Source organism: Lonchura striata, chromosome 3, assembly GCF_046129695.1.
Source record: "Lonchura striata isolate bLonStr1 chromosome 3, bLonStr1.mat, whole genome shotgun sequence".
NCBI classification, from domain to species: Eukaryota; Metazoa; Chordata; class Aves; order Passeriformes; family Estrildidae; genus Lonchura; species Lonchura striata.
Window position 1 is genome coordinate 43,695,412 of NC_134605.1, and position 26,422 is coordinate 43,721,833.

At 39.1% G+C, this 26,422-nt stretch overlaps 1 protein-coding gene across 1 annotated transcript; it reads left to right on the top strand.

The window, feature by feature from the left end:
- The first annotated feature begins 364 nt into the window (after positions 1–364).
- TSNAX (translin associated factor X) lies at positions 365–25,661 on the top strand. The gene is made up of 6 exons (XM_021527126.2): positions 365–395; positions 2,062–2,169; positions 6,341–6,455; positions 8,031–8,161; positions 22,143–22,270; positions 23,848–25,661. The coding sequence occupies exons 1-6, from the start codon at positions 380–382 to the stop codon at positions 24,220–24,222; spliced, it is 873 nt and encodes a 290-aa protein (XP_021382801.1). The 5' UTR covers positions 365–379; the 3' UTR covers positions 24,223–25,661.
- Positions 25,662–26,422: the final 761 nt, after the last annotated feature.

A 26,422-nucleotide genomic window follows, 5' to 3' on the forward strand; every position in this document is an offset into this window, starting at 1 on the left:
CGCCACCGCCCCGCCCGGCACTACATGTCCCGTCATGCCGCGGGCGCTGAGGCCCCACGAAGGGGTCGCACACTAGCTGCCCACAGAGTCGCCTTCTCGGAGGCACGGCCTGGCCTCGGCACTGCCCCGATTTCGCGGGCAGCAACGTCCGAACCATGCTCCGCGCCGCCACCGCTCCGCACCTCCGCACCGCGCCTCCCGCGCCGCGGGCGGCGGGCCGGGCTGTTGCCGCCTGTGTGGCGTTTCGCCGTCAGGCACCCGCGGGGCGCCCCTGCATGGCGCCGTCAGGGCGGGGGCGGAGGGCGGCGCGGCGGGGTCCTGGCGGCGCGCGGGGCGGCTGCGGGTTGCCGGGGGGACGCGGCGCGGCGGCGGCTCCGTGATGAGCGGCAAGGAAGGTGATGTCCCCTGCCCTTCCCTTCCCTACCCTGCTCTACCCTGCCCCATTCTCAGGAGACCGCGGCGTGAGGAGCTGGCGGAAGCGGGGGGAGGCCCCGCGGCTGGAAGGGGACGGGGTGCGGAGCCTGTGCCGTGGCCAGCGGGTCCCTCCTCTGGCCCTGGGAGAGGCCGCCCCTTCACGGGTGTCACGGACCTTTCCTTCGGGGGCGCTGCCCTCCCGCTGCGGCTGTGCGGCTGCCACAGAACGTGGCTGGAGGGGTCGGTATCCCTGGGGTGGAAAAGCAGATGCCACAGAGGGAAGCTGAGTGTGTGAGGCCTGTGAAGCCCTTGTGCTAACTGTTCATTATAGTGTGTGGGTGTATATGTACGTATAAAATATTATATATACATCACAATATATATGTGAAATACATATTTTTCACAGCTTGCTCTGCCGTCTCTGTGTTGGTTTAGCCCTGGCAGTCACAGAACGGGTCAGGCTGGAAGGGACCACGGCGCTATCATTTGTTCCAAGCTCCCTGCTCAGGCAGGGTCTCCCTAGAGCACCTGGCACAGGATTGTGTCCAGATGGTTCTTGAACATCTCCGGTGTGGGAGACACCACAGCCTGAGGACAACCTGTTCCAGTGCTCAGTCACCTGCACAGTGAAGTTCTCCCGTGTAGTCAGGAAGAATGGAACTTCCTGTGCATTGATTTCTGCCCGTTTTCTCTTGTCCTATTGCTTGGTACTACCGAGAATCACACAGACCTCCCTTCATCTCTCTTTCGGGGGGTTCATTTAATGTTTTCAACTGCTATAGGAAAAGCAAAAAATCTTGAACTCATGTCCAACATAAAATAAAGAAAAAAATATTTTTGGTTTCCTCTTTAAGAAAGTAGCTACGCCCACTTCTTGTTTTGGTTTGGGATAATAAACAATTAAGCGGAAGCATTTTAAAATCCAGTGTTCCCTTGGTTCTTGTTTTAAGGAAATTGAAAGAACTAAATGAATTCAAAAGATATGCCTGTATTCAAGTTTGCCAAATTTTTGGCTCTGTTAGGAACAGTGTACAGCTGTCACCAAAAAGAGGGAGAGAGAGGAGTAGTTGACACATGGGTGACATGATGTGTCATGTTAGTCCAAGGTGAAGGAAGGATAAAAGGAAGAAACAATACAAGGTGTAAATTTGGAGTAAAACATAGTCCAAAAGAGATGAGTTCTGGGTGTGGGTCTGAAAACGAGGGTTAAGGAAGAGGCACACAGAGCAGTAGAAGTGAGCAGCTACATTCAGAGAAGAAACTGGTTAATGGGCAGAGTGTAGGGGCGTAAGAAGCTGCACTGCAGGAGCTAAACCTATATACTTGGGTAGGGGTAGTCTGCTTAAACTGTGCCTCACTTCTTCTTCATGTTAAGACCTGTGACATAAATCACAGATTTTCATGCAACCATCTGCTTATCCATTGAAATGGGTTTTTTTTTCTAATTTTCACTAGCAATGTGGAAGAAATAGTAACATGATAATGTGAAGTTGGCGTCAGTTGATAATAAGTTTCATCCAATTACCTTATTCTGTCCTGTAGAATATGATTGCAGCCAGAAATGCTCTGAAGACAGCATTCTGGTGCTCCTTTTGCTCTGGCAAAACTATTTTTTAATTTTATTTTTTTATGTCTATTATTTAATAGGATCAGGTGGGTTCAGAAAGCGAAAGCATGATCATTTTCCACATGGTCAAAAAAGAGAAGAAAAAGAGAATGTTAATCCACCTTCAGCTTTGATGACATCTTTTAAATGTAAGTAAGAATTTGGAAAACCAGGTTTTAAAAATGTGGTGCAGAAATTGCTAGGAAGTTATTAGTGAAATAAGCCAGCTCTCTCCAAGGGAGAAGCTTGAAACTAATTCAACTCATACTCCATACCTTTAGAGCTTAGTGTTCTGCATTTTGTGCAGTGAAGTCCTGGGAGTGGGATTTTGCATAGCTCTGCCTGGTTCATGACTTGCTCCTGTTTCCATCTCACCTGCTGTTCCCCCTGCCCTTCTCACTTGTGCTGAACCTGATGCTGAGCAAATTGCACAAGTGTTCGGCCAGACAAAAGGTGACTGGGCCCTTTGGTGACAGAAAAATGTAGGATCTGCAGAGGTGTAATACAAAATCTGAGCCACAGGAGCAACAGGAGGAGATGGTGACCTTTGGGAAACTGAAGAGGCTCTGACCTTGGCTGTGATGCACAAATGACTAAGCTAAGGAAATGTAATTGTTTTAATGTATTGTTTTAAGAGTTGGTAGTTGTTTATACCTGCACTTTAAAAAAAAAAGACTTCAACGAACTAATATAGACCTTTATGTAGTCACTTTATTCACTTTGAATGCCTTTTAAATATTAACATATATTCAAAGGTCTTTAAAAAGGCAGGTGTAAACTTTCCTTCAGCCAAATTGTTTTTATAGGCTTTTTCAGCAAACCAGATTTAAACTCCAGTAAATTTAAATTTCTCATTAGACAACTCCTAAGAAAGCAAAGCTGACCTTCAGAAATGAGAAGCCTTGACTGAAGAAGGAAGGAGATTTGAGATGGGGAGCAGATTAACTCTTGTTGTAAAATTTTCCCCGTGCCACATATTTTTTATGATGCTAAGAAGGGTAAAATATAAGCTGGCTGGCTGCTTTAGATGGTTAATATGTCCTTCAATGTCATATAACTTCTGGCTTTTTAAAAAATGGGTGTTTATATTTTTCTGTGTAAATCAACTTGGCAGATGATTAACCATGACCCCTGAACTTTGCCTAGAGAAGCTGTGGCTGCCCCATCTCTGGAAGTGTTCAAGGCCAGGTTGGAGGGGGCTTTGAGCAGCCTGATGTAGTGGAAAGTGTCCTTTTGGACTAGCTGATCTGGAAGGTTTCTTTCAACCAAACCACTCTATCATTTATATTGAGTATGGTTGCTCTTGAATTGAGTAGAGCAACTGTACTTTCAACTTTTAATTTTTTACTGTCATGAATATCAGTTTGTCATAAAGTTGCTACTACGTCCACTTCAAAACAGTTGTTTCCCTCCCTTCTCATGAGATCCATTAATCCGTGTTTGGTTAATTTCAGAAAGAATTTAAGGGACATGGTTTCTTCAAAATTTTTCAAAGATCCACTCTTTGTACTTATTGCAGAAGTGTTTAGTGCAATGCAAAGTGCACCAAGTGCACTGCCCCAGAGAAAGATGCTGGTTGTCTTTGTCTCCATGTCAGGCACAAGCATTAGGAAAAGGTATGCTCCAGATGGTTTATAATTGAGCAAGTTGTGTAAGGTGAATCAGTTGTGCACTATTTCTGAATCTAAACAACTTAATCATAGAATCCCAGTCTATGCTAAGTTGGAACCGATCCATCAGGATGATTGATTCTGACTCCTGGCTCTGTGCAGGACATCCCAAGAATCACACCATGTGCATGAGAGTATTGTGCAGTCATTTCTTGAACTCAGAAATTATTGTTTGCTGTGACCACTTCTGTTCCAGTGCCCAGTCACTTCTGGGTGAAGAATCTTTCCTAATACCTAACCTAAATCTCCCCTGACACAGCTTCAGGCTGCTTCCTCGTGTTCTGTCATCAGAGTGAAGAGATTGGTACCTGCCCTTCTGCTTTCTTTTCCTCATCACCCTCTGTCTCCTATTCTCCAGGCTGAACAGACTAAGTGACCTCAGCTGCTGCTTGTACAGCTTCCCCTCTAGACCCTTCACCATCCTCATTTGCCCTCCTTTGGATGCTCTCTAAGATCTTTGGATCTTTTTTATATTGTTTTGCCCAAAAAGCATGCACACAATATTTGAGGTGAGGCCACCCCAGCTCAGAGCAGAGCAGGACAATCCCCTCCCTTGCCCAGCTGGTGATGCTGTGCCTGATGCCCCTCAGGCCAGGGTTGGCCCTCCTGGCTACCAGGGCACTGCAGGCTCATGCTCAACTTGCCATTGAGCAGGACCCCCAGGTCCATTTCTGCGGCAGGGCTTGTCAGCCCCTCATTCCTAGTCTGTACACTCAACCAGGTTTGCCTAGTTAATGTGTGGCTGTAAATGGGTGTACATATTTTGCTCTTTTTAATCCTTGAAAGAAAGATGTGCTTGAATTGATCTATTAGCACCAACGTTTCCCAAAAAAGCAATGAGAAATTGTCTTCTAAAATAATCATAAAAATCACAGAATGGTCTAATTAGTCAAAACCAAAGGAGCTACACCTTTTTTTTTGAAGTATGTTGTAAATATGACAGGTCTAAGTGATAAAGAGAGTGGATGCTACCTTGATTTGTAAGATTAAGGTTTAGTAAGTGTCATTTTTAATGGTCTGATTTAGCACCACCAAAATTATCAATAGAGTCTGAGTCTTTACTTTCAGTGCTAAAGTAGACATTACAGTGGAATATCTGTAGGAAATGACTGTGTGGTTATGGTGTGTTAGCTTGGAGAACCCCCAGGTTCTAATCCTTTGCAATTTTAGGCAATAGCACAATACAGTAGGGTTTTTTGCATCTTGTTAGACCTAAATATTATTGTATTTGTCTGATTTACTTTAGAATATAAAAGTAGAATATAAATATAAAAAGTATTTTATATATATATTTTATATATAAATATTTTATATTTATATAACTATAAATATAAAAAGTAGAATATCAAAGTAGTCCCTAATGGATTTAAAACCTAATACAAAAGTCTAAAAGCCACAACTGTCCCAAAAATGTAGGGGGTGTTGCTAATATAGCAGAATAGTGAATTTCCCATTAGATGACATTTATAAATGGTTCTTGGAAATGTCATCTGTGTCATCCTATGAAGGGAAGTCACCCTTCCTCAAGTTCCTGTCACTATCATCTGAGGGAAAATTTATTGATGATAATTCAGGGGTGGAATTGGCTCTCAGTATTTGCAAGAGACACATCAAACAGATATGTATAAGAATTAAAAGATCAGTAGGAGCATTTAGAGTTTCAGAATAAGATTGGGAAGAACAGAACAAAATGAGAAGAACCAAGTTTTTACCAAGGCAATGAGAAATACAGAAGTATTTTTCTAGTGTCATACAAACCTCACTTGCTGGCGAACTGCTGTGACTTTTTAAAGGCTGTTCACTTGTCAGACCCTTTAAAAATGTAACCTCTTAGTTTATTTTTGCATCTTCTTTCACAGACTTTGACACCTCAGACATATATATAGGAAATTTGTTAGATGTCTTGTAAGCATCTATTAGTGGTTTATTTACTAAAATAATGGTGTATGAAATGTTAATGGTATTTGTGAAATGTTCATAGTATTTGACTGTCAAAACCAGATATGCTTCCTCTCTTCTCTGTATTTGTTGTAGTTAGAGAGAACTAACATCAGCAAGTCAGAAATCTTAAGTAATTGATCTCACTTTTCTTTAGTATTTTTAGTCCTTAGGGTTATTAAAATAATCAACTTTTGGCCAAGTCAGCTGGGATGTGAAATGCAACCTTTCTTATGACTAAATGGTGCATTTTGAACAGTAGTTGTGCCTTAGCCAAATGCTTTTTATTTGATTGATTTAAGCACTGGTGAATCTTATTAACAAATGATTGTAGGGTTTTAGTTTTTTATTTGTCTTGGTGAATTGGGATGAAATTTTCAGTCCGTTTCCAGAACAGCAGTACTGTGGAATAGATTATTAGCAAAACCAAATATTATACCTTAAGAATTGTTTAGGCTGCTTTAAGGCATCATCAGGATTGATGTGTACTTAAACCTGACTTATTAAACAAAGGTAGCATTAATGATGAATTTTGCAGCTCTGGCAGGTGACAGGCAGTGGTTGTGTCAGCAGCCATGCCCCATGCAGAGACAGCCCGTCTTGGGGAAGGGTGCCCAGGGGCAAGGCTGGTGGGGTCTATAAGGAGTTAGTGCAGCACAGGTGCTTTGCTCTTCCCCTGCTTTGAGATTTGCTGTTAAAATTGACTCTGCAGCATTCCAGCTGGAGCTTGACACCAGGCACGATAAATACGAACGGCTCGTGAAGCTCAGTCGGGATATAACGATTGAAAGCAAAAGAACGATATTTCTGCTCCACAGGTTCACCAGGTGAGTCACATTGAGTGTGAAAATGTTCACAGAAACCTACAGGCTGCCTTGCAGTGTTGTCTGTGAGTAACAGCTGCAATGTTCTGTTGAGAGGAATTTAATTAACTTCCTCTAGGGTGCTTGTTCAGGTTTCTGAGTTGGTTTATTGGTTTATTAAACCAATGTAAAGCAGTAGAGTGAGCAGCAGATGAGAGCCTTGCAGCTTTCAGCAAGCTGTGAGAGAGGGCTATGCACCCTTTCTTCAGGTTACTTGCTCGGGCAGTTCTGTCACCATTTTGGTTGTTGCACCCTCACCCGAGGTCATCAAAGCAAATAGGAGGTGACCTGCTGTCTCTTTATGTAAATAATACAGCTGGGTAGGCTTCTGTGTGAAGTTTTGAGCTTCATATGTGTTGTATTCTCATGAGCCTTCAAGCAATCTTTGGAAACCAGAGACAAACTAGAAGAGCAACAGGAAAATTTGAAGCTTTGCATAGCCTTTTGTATAAAGTGTTTGCTGTACGTGACAAACACTGGCCCTGCTTATTATAACAGCTCTCCCTGTTACTTTTCTTTGTAATTTAATTTATCTTAATTGGCATTTTGTTATCTATCAATATATTTATATTGAAGTAGTAACTATTTATAGTTGCAGTGGAGATTATGAAGTTGTCTGCTCTTTAACTTGGTTTTTTCTTCTGCAAAGAAGGTGCTGTGATAGTTCCAGTAACCTCTACAGCCTTGACTGTAAATAACTACTCCCACTGCAGGGGCTAAGTAGCTGGGAACTTGTGGAGGAAAGAACACCAACAAAGAACTCCTCATTACTCTGAATTTAGATTCCTGTTTTATAAGGCATTCGTGGTTTTGTGAGAAGGGAAGTTTTCCATGCTGTATTTTGTATTTCCTTCTTCATTGCTTTTCGCAATTATTGTGGCTTTAACTTCAGTAAATTTTACTGTTTGCTTTTAAATGTTTTCTTGAGACCAGTTAATCAGTAGTTCTTAAAGAGACTGTCAACTAATACACCATGTGGCTTATTTGGGTTCAAGGGAGGAGAAAGTTTAAAGGAAATTAGATAAACTAAGCATTAAATGCCAAATATATGTTGTGGTTGTGAATCAGATATTTCAGCTGTTCCTGAACAGCATAGTTCATAACTACTTCCTTAAAAAAAAAATCACATGTAGGAGTACATAATGTATTATATTTTGCAATACAGTCAAGTATTGCAAAATATTAATTTTTTTAAGAAGTTAAAGGACTTCTGTAAATACTGCTAGTTTTCTGGAATATTTTTTGAAGCCTTTGTATGCGTTTCTCCTTTTTCTTACTTAAACAATAATCATGACTGTAGTTTGGAATAAGCATCATGGTATCAGAACCCTGACTAGGTGATTATTTTCTTGATAAGAATCTACAGAATTTCAGAATCTGCAATAGGTATCTGTGAAAGTTAAATTGTTTCTTATTCTAGTATCAGTTTTGCTTTTTCTTGAAGCCAGTAAAAATGTATTGATTAGTGAAAGAAATAGTGTAATGTTTTTTAACTGTTTGTTCGTGCTGGAAACTGCTCTTTCTGTTTTATGATTGCAGTGCTCCAAATGGGGAAGAAATTCTAAGGGAATCTGAAGTCAAGCTAGATGCTGTCCGACAGAAGATCAAGCAGGTTGCACAAGAACTGACTGGAGAAGACATGTATCAGTTCCACAGAGCTATATCTCCAGGTAAATAATTTAAAACGAGGAATAGTGTGCAGTTTTAAACTAAGCTTATTTTTTCTTTATGTAGCAATACTTCCTCTTCATACTGCAGGTCTGAATTTGTTACAATTCTGTGGTCATAAATCAGGACTCAGGTTGATCTTTATTACTAGCAAAGTTAGCTGTGGTATTAGAGAAGCTATTGGCCTACAGTTTCATTGCAGTTTCAAGAAAGATGTAAATGGGAGTCTATAACTGGAACACTTTGGACCCTGCCCTGAACTGAAGTTGGGAGTGTTTCTTACAAATGTACTGGCTGTTCTTCTCTGACTGAGAGGAATATATATAGCACAATCATTTGCCCCTTCTGAAGGGTTACAGTTTCTAAGAGGAGAGTGGGCACAACTGTATTGTGAAATTATCCATTTTGAGTGATAAAGTGATGTTGGGTCCTGATTACAAGCATTAAACCAACTTGTGTGTTTCAGTTGCATCTTGTTCGCTCCTCTCTGTAAATGGCAGTCTTTGACAACATTATTGAGATATTAAATTCCAGTTGGTTCATGATTCTTGCTGTCAAACCATATTTCTTTGCTGACTCCTTGCTGACAATCTGAATATTGCCTAAAATTGATATGCCTTGGTTATGGAACACATTAATAAAATATGTAACTGCTTCTTTGGCATTTTAGTCATGATATTGTGTCAGTATCTTGTGTTTATCAATCTCATTTTAAACAATTTGGAATTGCGTATATCTTTCCTTGTTTAGGAAAAACTTCTTCATCTGATGAGAGCTGAGGATTTGCCCTGAATTACTTAATTGTTTAAAAATGTCCATAAGATTGATTTGATAAACCAGCAGCAATACATGTCTGTAATTTACAAGACAAACAATGCTCAAGGTAACTTGTGCTCATGTCTTACACAAACGTTGGTGTAAGAGTGACACAGGTCTTGAGTCTCAGTTTAGCAATTTGGAACTGGAAAGAGTGTGCCCTGGTAATCTTCAATGGCTCTGATTAGTTCCACAGTCCTCTTACCTGTGATGCATTTGGTTGCTCAAATTAGATATAAATAGTTTTTCTTAGAGCCACTTAATCTGCATGTGTCTTGCTGCTATTTATAGTCAAGTACTGTAGTGACACAATGGAAAGAGATAATTCAAAATTCTGATACTACAGATGAACTTAAAGTGTGAACAATACTATTCAAAGGGTATTATGAGTATCTTAACACATTAAAAATAGCTTTTGATTTTCATTTTAACTACTCCTTATAAAAGCTGAGAATTCTTGCATTCAGTTTTATGAACAAAAGTTTTCAAAAGCTTCATTGTGACCTGTAAAGTTTGTTTGAATAACCCCTGAAATTTGTAGTCCCATGTGAGTCATATAACTCTGTGTATAGAACAGCAATGTTTGAGGTCTGCTGCCTCATGGGTCTTTATGAGGCTGCGTGGTGCAAGCCATCAGCCATGCCACGTGAGTCAGATTCTCACAGGGTAACCACTAACGCTGCACCAGCTGCCTCACCTGAACTGTCTCTGTTTTGTTTCATATGTATCTTTGTGGCAGTAAATTCAAAGAGGCTTACCTGCCTCTAGTTCTACTGAGAAGCAGTTGGCCTGGAATTAGATTGACTCATCTCACACGTAAGAGAGTATACTTACATAGCAGACATATGGAAAGTTACTGCACAATAACTTCTATGTGTACCCATGTTCCTATAAAACAAGTGAGCAAACCTGATGCTAGTTTTCTCTATCCAGATTCTCTCCTCTTAGTAAAAATAGTGTTTTTGTTCCTTTAAAAAATACATATTTTCAGAACTCAGAAGTTAAATTTCTTTCTAACATGAAAGGTACCTGAACTTAAGCTAGCCACAGCAATCTGAAAATAAAGAAGATAATGAAAGAAAAGTACTGCTCAGCTTTGCTTTTTGTATTTGGTAAATAGACACTGTCAGCTACACTCATTTTCCTTCATGATTTATTTCTGACTTGCATAAAGGTACTTATTAATAACAGAATAGACCTGAATAAACTGTTTAGAAAACAACTTCAAGTATTATGTCAGGAATAATTCAGAATTTTTAATAGCTTTTTCTGGTGTTGGAAATCTCAGCCTCTTAAAATGACTAAAATGTATTTGTCCATTTTAGAGCAGGATGAGTTACTCTAGGGGAGGTTAGTAGTAGAAGTAGTTAGCAGAGGAAGTTAAGAGACCTGATGCATGTGTATGATGACTCAATACCTTCACAGCTGCAAAACTTGTAGAACAGAATAGGCAAATTCAGATGGAAAGAACCAACAGTAATTATCCACTGGCACTGCCTGACCACTTCAGGGCTGACCAAAAGTCAAAAAAGTTGTTAAGAGCATTGTCCACATGCTTCCTCTAAACACTGACAGCCTTGGGGCATCAACCACCTCTCTAGGAAGCCTGTTCCTGTGTTTGACCACCTTTTCAAAAGAAATACTCCTGCCTGATGCAGCTTAGAGCCATTCCCACATATCCTATCACTGGATGGCACAGGAGATCAGCACCACCTTCTCCACTTCCCCTCCTCAGGAGCCTGTAGGGAGCAATGAAGTTGTTCCTCAGCCTTGTCATCTCCAAACTGCACAAGCCCGAAGTCCTTAACTGCTCCTTATTGGACATTGCTTCCAATGATTTCACCGGCTTTGTTGGCCTCCTCTGGATGCCTTCAGGGACCTTCACATCCTTTTTAAATAGTGACACCCAGAACTGCACACAGTTGCATGTATGGTAGCACATCCTTAATGCTTACACAGTACTTGGGGTGAGATTGTCATAGAATTGAAGAATTTTCTTACTACACTCTTAAGAAGACTAAGAGAATGAATCTTACTAACCATTGAGGTAAAAAGAAAGGAAGGCAAGAAGGTATTAGTATGCTAAATAAGGGAGAGAAGGAGTAGACTCTGCTGTCTGTCTTTCCAGAAGTCAGGTGTGGAATCTCTCAAATACCTGAACTTTGCAGGTTTTTTGGACAGAACTCAAGGATAGAAATACACAGCCCCCTGGAAGTGGCTGTACTTTTACTTTTTGCCTCTCTTCAGTTGAGATAAATGGCAAATCTGTGCACTTCCATCAGTTGTATAATACTTGGCCCTAATATCTTCCTGTTGTTTATGTAATTAGGTATTTGTGCCTCATTAAGAAGGCTGATTATAAAATCCAACTGAAATAAGTTGCCTTCATTCTATTTCAGTACATCATCCACATGATCTACTTACGTTCTAGCTCTTCTACATATGCTCTTCTGCAAGGAAAGTTTGTGCCAGCTGTTGCTCATAGAGCATATTTAGTAAGGGAGTGTTAGAATATACCTGTGTGTCACTGGGAAGACAGGGAATGCTTTTAGGCATTGTGTAAATGAGTTTCTGTGCATAACAAAGATAAAATGCTAACTTTCAGCCAGACCTTTACTCTTACCTTCGTTAAATCCTCTGCTCTCCAGTTAGTCATTCTGATGGCAGAAAAGGGAATATGCAGGCTTCAAGACATGTAGATCTTGATTGTGCTGAAGCTGGGATCAAGGAAGTGTCAGAGATGCGAAGATGCTTGATGTCAGGATTATGAAGCTGAGATAGAAAACCTAGAAACAGGAAGAATGAAGGGACAGTAAGATGAAGAGCAGCTGGGAGAGGGAATGCTTTATTCCACCTGCCTACCACTGTTCATGAAGAACTATAATTGGGATGTGAAAAGTGATAAGAGTTAAGAATGTTGCTTTTAGTTTTGGTTTTAAGACTAGTGTTCTTTTAATTGTTGCTTTGCTTTTTTTTTTCCAGTGGAAAGAGCTTGCATATCTTTTTGAAAATAAATGTAGCTAAGAAAAGCGCTAGATCTTTGTCTTTGTATATTTCCTAGGGCTGTAAATCTTGACCTTCCTTTAACCTAGTTTTCAACTCTGATTTTGTATTTTAAAGAAATTCTGGAGAACTAGTTAAAAAGCTTTTTATGAACAAAAACATTGCCATTAAACTGCTTTTTTCTTCCAAAAAGAATAAAGAAATGCTTATGTCCCATATCTCAAAAGCAACATGTCTAATTAACCTCAAACTTCCTAAAAATATTCTCCTTTGTCTTGAAACCAAACATGAAACATCCTCCTGTTCCCCACCCTACCTCTCACAGAAGGAGTAAAAGGGTTCAAAATTGAGCTTATAATGGAAACCACTGTAGCAGTTTTAACTTAGAAATCATGATTGTCTTCATAATAAAGCTGCCTAATACATATTTTATCCAGTGTAATAACTGTTAGCCTATAAATAGAAGAATGCTATGAGTATTATGCTTGGGAATATTGTTTGCCACTTGTAATTGTTAAATGCTTTTTTTGGGGTTACTCCAAGCAGTTGTTCTTTTGACTTGAAGATAAAACAATTCTGGCAGAGCACTAAAGGAGTTTCGTGCTTTCCCTCATTAAGAATAGTGCTAATGGCACGCAGGACGTTTCCCCAAAGGACACTTGCATGAGCTCAAACACTGAGTATAGCACTAATTGAACAACAACAAAAACTGATGACTGTTTTCTACACGTTTCTTAACAGTACAGATTGTCCCAGGGGATGATTAAACAAGCAAACAAAGAGATACTGAAATAATGAAGTCTTTTTTTAATGCAGAGCTCTTCATTTGTTATGTTAGAATGTTCTGCTTTGTTGATATTTTTAAAGCTTTACTATTTGTAATATAGAATTCCTGCTCCTTTGGCCCAGTTTGCAGTGTATACCTTATATATCCTGTGAGGAAATATGTACTCTTTCTTTAAAATTGTTGAGAGACACTATGTAAGAAAAGGACTGAAAAAGATTGTATGGATTTAAGAAAGGAAGGAAGAAATTTTTTAGGTTTTTAAAATTTGTATATACATATGTGTTTGAGTATTTATATATATATATATATATATATGTATATATATATATATATTTAGTTCTCAACTACTGAGGAAAATATCAACTGTATACAGAAAAGATCTGATTTGCATGATAAGAAAGAAGTGCTCTGCAACATGGTCCTACACTTTGGCTACACCAACCCCATGCAGTGCTGCAGGCTGGGGGAAGAGCAACTGGAAAACTGCCTACTGGGAAAAGACCTGGGGTTTCTGGTCTACAGCAGCTGAACATGATCTTCCAGTACACGTCCAGGTGACCAAGAAAGCCAGTGGCATTGTGGCCTCTGTCACCAACAGCGTGGCCAGCAGGACCAGAGCAGTGATTATCTCCCTGTGTTCAGCACTGGCTGCACCTCAAGTTCTGTGTCCAGTTTTGGACGTATCACTTGAAAGACACCGAGGTACTGGAATGTGTCCAGAGAAGGACAGTGGAACAAGTGAAGGATTTGGAGCACAAATGTGCTGAGGAGTGGCTGAAGGAGGTGGAGATTTAGCCTGGAGAGGAGGAGGCTCAGGAAGGACCTCATTGCACATTACAACTGCCTGAAAGGGGAGTGTAACCAGGTGCGGGGTGGTCTCTTCTCCAATGTAACAAAAAATGGGACATGAGGAAATGGCCTCAAGTCACTCTAGGAGAGGTTTATATAGTATATTAAGAAAAATTTAATCATAGGAAGGGTTGTCAGGCACTGTCAGGCCCAGGAGAGTGATGGAGTCACCATCCCTAGAGGTATTTAAAAAACATAGAGATGTGGCCCTTAGAGTCATGGTTTAGTGGTGGACTTGGCAGTGTTGGGTTAGTGGTTGGAGTCAGTTATTCTAAAAGTCTTTTCCAACCTGAAAAATTCTATGATTTTATGTTAGGATGTATGTAATCAGAATATGTCCTGAATCTTTTCTGCATAAATCAAACCTTGTGTACTGCTGAGGGAAAATTAAGGACTGCTTGATAAGGTGGCACTGTGTGGGATTGAATGGAGTACCTTTTCAACGTGACTTTGTTAAATGAAATCTCTAGCTATTTGAAGACTTTACTTAGTTTAAGATGAAATATTGAATGGGGAGTCCATCATTCTTCTGGAGCTTAAGTGGGGTAACATGGGGTGATGATGGTAGATGCAAGTGGAGCACTGTTGGCTGACCTTTGCTGTGTGCCTGCGCTTGCAGCAGTGGCGAGTGGAGTGCTGTGTGCAGGGAAGCTCATTAGCTGTTTATCATGTCTGCACTTGCTCTCAATAGGATTAGATGATGGGGCTGTAAAATGTCAGCACCTTGTCAAAACTATTGCTCTGTGACTGCTTCTGCTGATGATGATGGCGGAAATTCTGTGTAAAAGTTCAGCACTGACGCAGTCTAACACATCATTTATCTTGTGCAGGCACTATTTGTGTTCTCAGAGATTGATATAATGGAGCTTATTTCTGTCTCCTGCCTTATGCCATTTAAAGTCACTTTAGGCATGTAAGATATTGCAACAAACTGCATTGCTCGATTAGACCAGGCCAGTTAAGTCTGTGTAGATGAAAAGGAAATGCTTCAGTTGCAGTAGAATGCCACTTTCTAACTGCCAGCAGACAGGATGCTGTGAGAAATGCTATGGAGATGAGTGGGGTCTGTCCAAACAGGCCAGCTTTAGATTACTGATGATTTAAATAATAACACTTTTTTGGGTATTGTATGAAGGATTTTAATTAGAATGCAAATGAAAAAACCATCTGCGTAATGATTTCTTTGTTTGTAACATACTGAGATTGTCCTACCTTTGTAAACACACATGTATTTCTGAAATAATATCAAGGTACATAATATCAAGGATATAGTATCAATGTACTATTCCACATCAGGACCAGTGTAAGCAGAACACCTGTGTTTTTTTCTTGAGAAAACTTAAAAACTATAATTAAAATAGATGGCATATTTAATTTTAGGTTGGTAATAGAAAGGAAAAGCTTTGTACTGTGGGAGGAAGATATCACAAACTGTAAATGTCTCACCCAGGATAAGACTTAAATACACCTAAAACTTGAAAGGAAAGCTGACCATGAAGGAAGCAATCAGGTTTATGCAAGATGGTGGGAAAACACAGTAACACAGGAACAGGATGTGACTGAAGAATTAATCTCTTGCTGTTGTAGGTGAGGGGTAAAATGCCAGAAATGGAAACAAAGTTTCCTGATTATACTGGAAAATTAACAGAATTCGCAGTGAATAAGCCTATGGTTATCAGATACAATTTTGTTAATTTCATTATTTCTGTTTTGTTATTTTCTGTGTTTCTCTGACTCATCCCCGCTTGGTCAAACTGGTTTGGGGTTTTTTTTTTTTTCATTCTGCAAGTTGTCTGTTTGAAATTTGATACCTTCAGTTTGTTGCATTTTGCTGGCCTATTATTATTTTTGGTTCATGCCTTTTTCCTAGGTTCTTCTAAGGAAAAGGCAAAACCAGTGATGCAAACCCTCTCACTTTGTATTTTCTGCTGCAGATTTTGTATGCCATACACAAAAATTAAAACAAATCTGCAAACGTAAATGCAAATTCTGACATGAACAAACTAGACATGAATTATGTGAGAATTGATTATTAGCTTATCCCTGAATGAGATTTACATTCAGCAGGAGCCATTCAGAGCAGCAGAAGTTCTTAAGAGAAGCTATGTAGTTTTTTGAAGACGCATGCTGTGGGTCAGCATGATCACAAAGATTGTCCTTTCCTGCTTCTAACGTAAGACCTAACTGTCCTAAAGTCCTGCTCTACTATTGTGACAAATACTGCTGTTACTCACATGACAACCTGAAACTAGTGACATTGTTTGTCTTTTAATTCAGTTTCATAGCTGGCAAGTGGAGGAGACCTTGTTGTCTGGCTCAGGAATATTTTTCAACCCTGCAGCTATTGACATTAGTGATTGACAGATCAGACCTCTCCAGCCTTTGCAGGAACCACGTGCAGCTGGACCATAAGAGAAGTTTAAAAAAAAAAAATCTGTGAAGCTTTTTTGTTTGTTTATTTAAAATCACACAGGAGAATGTGTCCTAGAGGAACTCCATTCCAAGAAGGGACGGGGATAACACATCATGGTTCAACTTTTGTTTTGCAATCATGTGGGGAGTAATAGAGGTTGGCAAGTGGTGAGGTATCTTTGTGCCATCTCACAGATCTGTGATTATGAGGAGAAATAGCCACTATTGGTTCTTCTGATTTGCTTGTGAGTTGAGTCTGTTGTATGGAAACAACATCACCTTAAGAAGAACTTTCACTATGTTTTGAACTGCAGAAGCTGTGTTGTGTGAGCTGCTCTTTCTTCTTTGATCATTAAACATCCTGGCTGAGTCAGAGCTTCCTTTCTTTGGTATCTTGAACACTTGCCCTCAAGGCTGCCAGTAGTGTAAAATTTGCTGTCTGACTGAATGACTTTTAAAACTCTGTATTAATTATGAAGGCAGTTGGGGGTAGTCAAAGAGGTTAGGAAGACTATTCGTTACAGGAATATTTTTTTAATGTAAAACATTGAGTGCTCTTCATAATTACTACATTTGGGGCTACTGAGTTGGAATAAAACCCCAAACTTCAGAACAAAAACCTTGATTATGAAAGTAAGCATGGTACATCCCTCAGGTCTCTAAGTAGAAGCAAAATAAAAGTTTGTGAATTTCTCACCCACAATTATTCACCTGCAGAAAAGCTTATCATTTGTCATATGTCCATGTGTTTTTAATAACAATATAAAAAAGGCTTGATTCCCTGCTCTCTGCAATGAGAGATTAAAATATTGTTTGCAGTTCTTTGAAGGGTTTTTGTGCCTGTTTGGAGAAATAATTTAACTCTCACAGGCACCTGCCTGATAGGGAATTTATATTTGTTTCTGGGGTTTTTGGGAAAACTGGCTAATCTTGGTATTGCCTTTCCCCCTGAAATGGTATTACCTTTTCCCCTGAAGTGTCTATTTGAGTGCAAACAATATTAACACTTCAATATCTGCAATGCATCACTTCAACACATGCAGCTAGAAGAGAACAGAACTTTTTGGTGGTCCTGGATATGTCAAGTAACAATTGACTAATGAACAAAGCATTCAGGGCTTTACAGAAGAAATTTACATTTTAATTATTGATATAATAGTACTCAGCATTTGAATTATTACTGTGTGACTAAAACATGTGTTTTTCCAAATATGTATGCTCATATAGACATTTGTTCTATTACTTGTATTTTTATTTATTAGTTAGTACTGTTTTAAAAAATCCATCCATGTCTGGAATTACTCTTTTAAGCCATTTTCAGAACAGGATGTCCAGACCACTCCTGTCTATGAGGAGAGCTGGCTTTATCCTCTTTCAGTGTATGTTATGAAATTAACCTTTGACTTCATGCCCACAATCAACAAAATGGTTTGGTTGTTTCATAGCCTCAGTTTAAGTTTAATTACTTAAGTTTACCCCTTATGCCCAGAAGAAGACCTCTGAATCTTAGGAATCATTGTCAAGTATGCAGAGAACTTTAAGGGAATAGATTAAGGTGTGAATGATCAGTTTCATCTTAATAGGACAGGCACTAGATCTAGTTTTTGTATTAATACTTCTAAATTTATTGCATGTGCTTGTTTCACTTGATGTTGTACCTGGTTAATTGTTTGCTTATTTCACTCATTCTCCCCTTTATTCATCCATATGCTTCTAGAAACAAGTTCTTTAAGTTTACCATCCCCCCCTATTCTGTATAATTATTTCTCTAATTTCCACAAGAATATTACTTTTTTTTTTTTTTTCCTGGATTATGGTGGGGATTTCTGTGTTTTGATGGTGGAATTTTTCTTTTTTTTTGTTGCTTTCTTTGGTTTTTGGGGGGATGAGAAGGAAGGGATGTTTTTTTCTATTTGTTTGGGTTTTTTTTTAATGACAATATTACTTGCCAGCCTAAACATGAGGATAACACAGAGCCTTGTCAGTGCTGTTTTGGTTTTGTAAAGAATCAGCAAGTGGGTAATTTCACATGACTCACCCTGTAAATAATGTGCCCCACCCTTCATGCAGTGATCGTGGAAGAAGCTTGCTGGGTGTATCTTCCTACCATCTTTCTAGTGGCTGCTCTTGGCCTGTGATTCCTGCTGCATGGCTTGGGGGAGGAGCTGGGTGAGAGAGCACAGGCTTGTGTCCATCTGCTTGTGTCCTCACCATCAGCCCAGGCTCCTCTCTAAACAAAAAGAGAGAGAAACAGGACAAAGGATGAAAGAAAACGAGTTTGGGAAGAAACAGGGAGAGAAGCAGCTTATTTGGGAAGTTGGCAGGTGGCACTGGCATTGCTAACCTTAACAACCAAGAAGTATAAAATCCTTTTGAACCTGTTTTGTAACTGTTGAACATAGATTTATAGAAGGAAATGAAATAACCAGAATTTCAGGAGGTAACTTTCACCTCTTATTTGATTCATCATTCTGGATTGAAGCTTCCATGCATGCATGGATGCGTGATGGAATTAGATTCTGTTTACCCTAATATGATTCCTGCAATGAAATAATTTCAATTATTTATTAATTCTTTAAATAGAACTAGCTTTTCCTCTGTCTTATGCATTTGTTTGACTCTTGGATTGAGTGCTCCAATTATTTTTTAAATTATTTTTTCATTTAAGAAACCTAATTTCTTGCTAAGTTTCTTAGGAAAGCTGCTTTTTCTTTTTTTCTCAGGTCTTGCATATGTGGTTAAGGAAAAATATTTGAATATCAGCTGGCAAAAAGAGCTCAAATTTTCAGGCAGAAAAATCTTTATTTCTAGATACATGCTAAGAAGATATCTCAATGGAGCTCTCTAGTTCTTATGCAGAAAATAAATGTTTTAAAACATAGAAGGGAGCTGCTATACTGGGTCACTGTCACTTGTCTAGTATAAGCTATTTCTAGAGAATAAATGTAATAAAACACTAAAATACTTAAGCAGTTAATTTTTTACTTTAATTTACATACTTAAGCAGTTAATTTTAAGAGGTGCTAGTAAAAATAATACAGTGTTTTTAATTGGTATTTTTGCCCATGTACTACAAAAAAACCCAAACCCATAAAAGGCAGTCTTACAAGTTACTCCATTACTTGCAGCTCAATCCATAAATAAGCTAATTTTGGAATAAATCCAAAACAAGAGCATAAGGGGAAAGGTATTGTTGGATGGTGTAGTGAAATGGGATGGGCTTTTTCACCTTGGGAATTATTTACTGAAAATAGTGGATGTCCTACCATTAAGCTAAAACATTACATGTTTAAACATCCTTCTACCTGCACATGGAAATACCTTATTTCAAGGTCTTGGCTCATTGAAATGTCATATTGTAGCTACTTCTGGAAGAAGGACTTAAAAAAAGAAAAAAAAAGAAAAAGTAAAAATATTAATGTTTTTTGCAAAGTAGTCATGAACAGGATTTGTTACCAGTCTATATGTGATGGTAACTTTAATTGAGTTTTGTAAGGCTTACTAAATAGTGGGAGACAGATTCCCTAATTGTGAGAAGGTGACAGTAAATGGCAATACAAATGTGTGCAACATTCGTATGGTGGTGTTAAACAAAAGGAAGGAGCACAAGGCTGGAACATGTCAGCTAGTGTGGGATGGCAGGAGGAAGCAACCATCTATGTGTGTATATACATATAAATACGCCTACATTAAAAAGTACATAAAGATAAAAGAACAGAGGAGCCAAACACTTAAAATGGAAAAGGACAAAATGTTTATGAAGTCGTAAAGTAGAGTGATTTGAAAGTGGGATATCTGACTGATCAAGAAAACTGTTTACCAAAAGGTTTGAGGGCTGATTTGATCTCTCAGAGCTGTGGAAAATGCCAAGTTGATTCTTCATTGTGATAGACTTCTCCATAGATAGCAGAGGGAGATTCTCACAGATGTTGTCATGTTGAGCACTACTGTATCTGGTAGCTTTACAGCTTATCCACAGAAAAAGCCAAAATTTCGTAATAGATTACTGGTCCTGTTACATGAGAAGGTAAGTCAGGGAAAGAGTGAATGATGAAATCTACTTCTTTGCAGCCTCTGAAGTTATTTATCTTAAAAGATCCTGAGCAGCTTTTATCTTCTGTTCTTCTATTGCTTGTGCCCAGAATGCTTTACCTGAATTCTGTTGATTAAATTATGGTGTTTAATTGGCCTTGCTGGCTCCTTGTTTGTGTTCTGGTTTATGAACAGCACTGTTGAGTGTGAGTTTGGTTGCTGCATATTTATTCTGCTTTTCTCAGGGCTGCTGTAGAGTATTATAAAGGAATTGCCATTCTGAGTTGCTTCTGCTGAAATACATATTTAAAAGAAGAAGAAAAATGCAGGTCACTTATCATGCTAATTTGATAGTAACGTGGAAAGCCTCCTACCCCTTGAGGTTATGCCTAGTTTTTTTGGGGTATTTCCATACTGATTTGTTATTCAAATCTATATTCTCTTATTTTTGATTTAGACTATTTCTTTGATCAAAGTGAAGTCTAAATTTGCCTCTTCCTGCATATTTCTATAAGCTGAGGTCCTGGCACTCTACAGGTCAATTGAGGGTATTAAGATTATTCTAATGGAAGCAGGCCTCTTCTTCTGGTATCCTTGGTTACATCCTCATTTACTCACTGACAAAAGTATTGTCCAGTCCTGACCCTCTTGCCGCATGATACCTGTTGGCGTCTCTTGAAGTGAAGTCATCCCCTTAAAGTGGCTCAGAATAGCTCTGCTAGAACCGTCTCTGTCATGTTTCTATTCCTTTAATGTCCTCTTTGAGCATTCTTTGTTCATGGGTCAGATATACACAGGCATTGACTTTGTCTCTGCAACTTTTTTTAGCTTAGTACTGCCGTGGCTGTTTGTTCCAGCTTTGTTTCTGCCTTTTTTTCCACCAACAGTGCCAACTTCAGCTTTCAGCTTATGAACCTTTATCACATGCTTCCCCCAAATCTTATTTCTGCACATGAAGATAAACTGACAACCTGTGAAATCTCTAGATCTCACCTTTGTTGTAATGCATAATAAAACCACCATCTGCCAAGTAGGTAGTGAGAGAGAAACATGGCAGGTAGCTGTAGTTGGCATACAAATCTGGTACCAGCAACATTTGTTATCTCATCCTTTATTCCCTTTCCAACACACCAACTCATTTTGTCCCCCTCCATGCCTTAATTTTAGAGTGTAAGTTCTGTTGGACAGTGCAGTTACTAATATAGTCATAGAATCACAGAACCGTTAGGATTGGAAGGGACCTCTAGAGATGACCTAGTCCAACCCTTTGCCAAAGCAGGATCACCTGTTGATCTTCGTACTGGATATCACACTCCTATTTGGTTTGTTTATTTGCTTATTTATTTATTTATTTGGTTTGGAGTGATTTGTAACAACAGATGCTTTGTCTTGAATGTGAATTTCACCAAGCCTGCATATTTTAAGGAGCCTGATTCTCACAAAATGGAGAAATGGGAAGTTTAGTTTTAAACTAGTATCTATTACAAGTCTTCCTGGGCAGGGTTGCTCTCGATCTGTTTATCCCCCAGCCTGTGCTGATACTGGGGATCCCCTGACCCAGGTGCAGCACCTTGCACTTGGTCTTGTTAAACTGCATTGATTCCTATGGACCCAACTTCTCAAGCTTGTCCTAGTCTCTCTGGATGGCATCCCTTCCTTCAGGTGTGTCAACTGCACCACTCAGCTTAGTGTCAGCTGCAAATTTGCTGAGGGTGCATTTGATCCCTCAACTCTATGACGTTGATGCAGACATTGAACTATACTGGTCCAAGTATGAGCCCTTGGAAACATTGTGGGGAGCTGATCTTTAGTATGTTTTTGAGAATACCATGATGCTTTATATAGAAATTACAGAAGGTTCTGCATGAAAAATGCAGATGGAGTGAAAACTCGAACATGTTTGTCTGTGTGCTTGGTCTGACTTTCATGCTTCAGAAACTTGATATGTTAGATTATGTTTTAATGTTATTTCTGGATTATGTTAATTTTCACTTTTTGCTGGTAACCTTCAAATATAAATAATTGCAAGCATAGATTATTGCTGGAAAAGTTGACGCATGGGCTTGTTTCTGCTGTTTTTGCAGGGCTTCAAGAATATGTTGAGGCAGTTTCGTTTCAGTATTTTATCAAAACACGATCTCTGATCAGTGTTGAAGAGATCAACAAACAACTAATATTTACAGCAGAAGACAGAGAAGAAACAACAAACATGGTAAAAGTTTTTCTTTCTTTTCAAACATCTTTCTGGGATGGAAATGCAACAAGAAGGATTAGTCACGTTTTTGGCATCTGATTAAATAAGTCCAGTTAGTGGAGTGGGATTAGGTGGACATGGGTTTTGACTTACTTGTTCAAAACATGCCTTTTATTCTGATAAGTAGTAAACTAAATCCGTGGGATACAAGTTTATAAATTTCATATCCTTTTTATTCGGAGCAAACTGAACTCTTTCTGATACGGCAAAAGATCCAGGACAATGAAATACTAGCTATCAAGTGTAGCAGAGTGATTTTTAGTGCCTGGGGCTGTCTCTAAGACCTTCTGGTGTATAGTGGTCTTGCAGAAGCTGGAGGACACAAACAAATCTGAGGCAGGATGAACTCCATGACTGAAATCTTATTGCTGGTATTGAACTAGTCACTAGAGGCACTGTATTTGCCTTGTGCATATGTTTTAGCTGCATCATTTGTAACTCTACTGGAGCTAATTTCTTTTAGAGGACAAGCTGGTGTCCCATCATACCTTAGCCCTAATACCACGTCTGCTGTTTCTTGACTTGCCTGTACTCCTACCCTGGCCTAAATGGCTCACAGGGACAAACTAATGTCACCAAGCACAATAAACTGTGTGCAGTTTGATTGTTGACAGAGGGCAGCAGTGATTTGGTAGCAATCTACAGAAGCGCACATGCAGTTGAGGTGCAATGTACAGTAATGCTGCTTTACATGAATTCCTGAGTTTGCTTCTGCTGAAGAGATTCTGCTGGAAAGTATTTCTCATTCATTCTTTATTCTCTTGGTATTTGCAGAGAAGCCTGATTTTTAGCTTAAATACATTTGTTTTTACCAGAGGTAACAATTGTGAAGTTGTTAACCCCAGCATGCACATCTCTGACCAGATCTGTCAATTTGGGTAGATAGCATATTAGGGGAACAAGTGAACAGAAAGACATCTGCATTGTCTCCCATGTTATCAATATTCTGGCAATAAAAAATATTGGAAACTTGGAGCAAACTTGTAACTTTGTAATGGGTTTGCTTCATGAAGATTTTTGTTTGTTATTTTAATAAGCTCAGTTAATATAAAAGAGATATGAGAATACTATGGCTACTTGTAGAGAACAAATTTTGAAATTCAAGATACTACTATGAAATTATATTACTTGTTTTCATAATGCAGACTATTTTTGAATGATTTGCTAACTTTGGACTATTTAGGAAAAAAATCTATCAAGCTGAGATCTGTCAGATGAAAGAAAACCCCAAACAACTGCAAATAAATGTTGCTACAAAGATGTGATAATTCTGTTTGCAAATGAGATGGTAGAGTTAGGGTATGTTTATCATACTTGCTAAATTGAAAATGACATCTCAAGTAGAAATTACCTTCTTATATGGAAGGAGATTAGTACTTCTGAAATTAGACCATGTGGAAGTGCCATGCAGTTTAATTTTCCAGAATGTTTTAAATTTCCAGTTATGTTAGATGAGTTAGCGTGTATAGTTGAACCATTACAGATGGCTTTCTCACACTTTTCTGTACTGGACTTTTCTTCCATTCTGTCCCCAGATCTCCAATTCCCATGATAAACAAGCCCATACGTGGAGCCTGAAGGTAACCCCTGTGGACTACCTGCTGGGAGTGGCCGATCTGACGGGAGAGCTGATGCGGCTGTGCATCGGCAGCGTTGGGAACGGGGACATAGACACACCCTTCGAACTGAGCCAGTTCTTGCGTCAGATTTACGATGGGTTCACTTTCATTGGCAACACGGGACCTTACGAAGTCTCCAAGAAGCTCTATACCTTGAAACAGAGTCTGGCAAAAGTAGAGAATGCCTGCTACACATTAAAGGTACGGGGATCTGAAATCCCAAAGCACATGTTGGCTGATGTGTTCTCCACCAAAACGGAATTGATTGACCAAGAAGAGGGGCTTCCTTAAAATCAGGAAGCTCTTGCTACTCAGAAGAGAAGAGGACATAAGAGAAACCTCTCTAGTTATGGTTTGTGGGGTTTTGACCCTTCTCAAAGCTTTTTAGGTAGAGACATTTTTGTTTTATCTATGAGAAGGCTGTTTGCAGTGGTAATTTGTAACCAAAAATACTTTTTATGATGTGCAAGAGAAGAAATGTTTGACTTTGGCCTCTTGCTATGGAATTTCCTGTATTGCTCCATTGTATCTTCTTTCAGATTGACCAAAATTTCTACTGCACTCTAGTCCAGTGACTGTCATTTTTGTGACCTCAAACTATTGTTGGTACAAGTTTTCATCAAGCACAGCAGTGGGAAAAAAATGGCCAGGTGTTCTTATTTAGCATTATCCATAGGTTTCTGCTGACGTATTTTCTGAGTATTTGGGTTCTGTACTCTTATCACACTTACAACAATGCACCTGTGCGTAAGTACATCCCTTGACTTGAGACTGGGTTGGTCTCAACAGTGCCATGTAATTCAAGTTTTCTCTGATTAGTAATTTAAACTATGAAATTAAGTCAACTTTTTGCCAATTGATAATGAAGCTAATTGCACCAGGTAAATACTACTGTCGCCTGTTATTTTGGGTCTCTGTTAAAACTGAGCTCCATTTGAGCTCCATTTGGTATTTCACAGTTTTGAGATGAGCTAGGAAATCCACAGAAAATAATTGTGGAAGTATAGTTTTACATTTTTTGTAATACAGTTTAATGCAGAATCTGACATATTTCTGTTTGTAGACACTCTTTTGTCTATAAACAATGGTTTGTCATACTAAGTATGTAATTTGGTGTTAGGACAAGCAGTTTTTGGCCAGAACGAATGTGTTGCAATGCTGGAAGTCTATTCTTCATTGTTTGTACTGCCCTGAGGACCTCCAGTGGGATTGAACTGGTATAAGTGGAAAAGGGCTAGCTAAGCTTTAAATATATGTTAGCAGGAACTATATCATGTGCATGTTCCTGTGGAAAGGAAATTGCAAACAGAAGTAAGGCAGGCATTCTGGTTTTTGCATTTATCTTTGAGGGGGGTATGTCACTGTTGGCAAAAAATCAGGGCTTTATGCTGGTGTCTGAAGTTATGAAAGTCTGATAATGTACATAATGCTAAAGGAAAACAGATAAAACAACGTGATCTCTAGACTCCAGGAAATAGGCCTCCCAACTGCAATTGAAAATACTGCATGTTTTTTATTTCTACTTCCATATGCAGTGATACTGCCAATACTTTTCCCATGAGCATGTCCTGAGTAGCTGGAATCATCTGACATATGGATAGGAATGGGTAAATACATTTCTGTCACATTTTTCCATTGTTTCCACATAAAGTAGTATGGAGTGGATTGAACAAGGGGTGGCATTTTTCCTATTGTTTAATACTATTTTTTACAATAAATTCTGAAAAGTAGTCACTGTCTCTATGTTGGTCCTTTTGCATGTCAGTCCAAGTGGTAAATTACAGTGCAAGTTTCCCACCGTGAAGGACATCACTTGGAAGTTTTGCTCCATTCCTATATTCATACTTCCATGGGCACTTTCTAAAGCTGATTTTTTTTTTCTCCCTTAACTTTATTCTTTGGTGTCTAAAAACTAGTTAGGATAGAAACTTCACGTGAATCTTTTGAATGAAAAAAAAATGCAAAGGATTCAGATGACAAAGCAAGTATATCCCTGGGACAAATCTGCAACAGTACCCATGTTTCTACATCTCACCTTTGTTTTCTGGATCTTTTTTTCCCTGATGAGAGGAGGGGGAAGAAAGGAGGCTAGTTGCTAAAAAGGAATAGTTTTGGGGTGTCACCCTCTCCCTGAGATGTGTACATCTAGCATTTCAGTTGGTGCAGCTACAGTGCAGTTGTGCCTCTTTTGGCACACTAAATTTACTGCAAGTCATTGCTTGTTTAGTGTAAGTGTGTGAAGTGAAAGCAGATACTGTTAGACATAGTGTGTGATATTAAAAGAGGTCTGTCTCTTGTCTGTCCTAGCAGCTATCGGGGGAATTAAAAAATGTTCATGGCACAGTTTGAAATGGGTTGAAATGAATTTCAGCACACTGGACTGCTTGGCTCAGTGACATTCTGCCTCTAGCCATGGAATGAGTGCACAGTGGCCACCACTTTAGTCAGCTCCTGCTTTTATACAGTCATTCATTACTTTAAAACTTCAGAT

Bases quoted from the DNA above. Each gene is read 5' to 3' on its own strand.
- TSNAX (XM_021527126.2), top strand. The intron at 2,170-6,340 runs GTAAGTAAGAAT...TTGACTCTGCAG, and splicing joins TTTGATGACATCTTTTAAAT to CATTCCAGCTGGAGCTTGAC. The intron at 6,456-8,030 runs GTGAGTCACATT...TTATGATTGCAG, and splicing joins CTGCTCCACAGGTTCACCAG to TGCTCCAAATGGGGAAGAAA.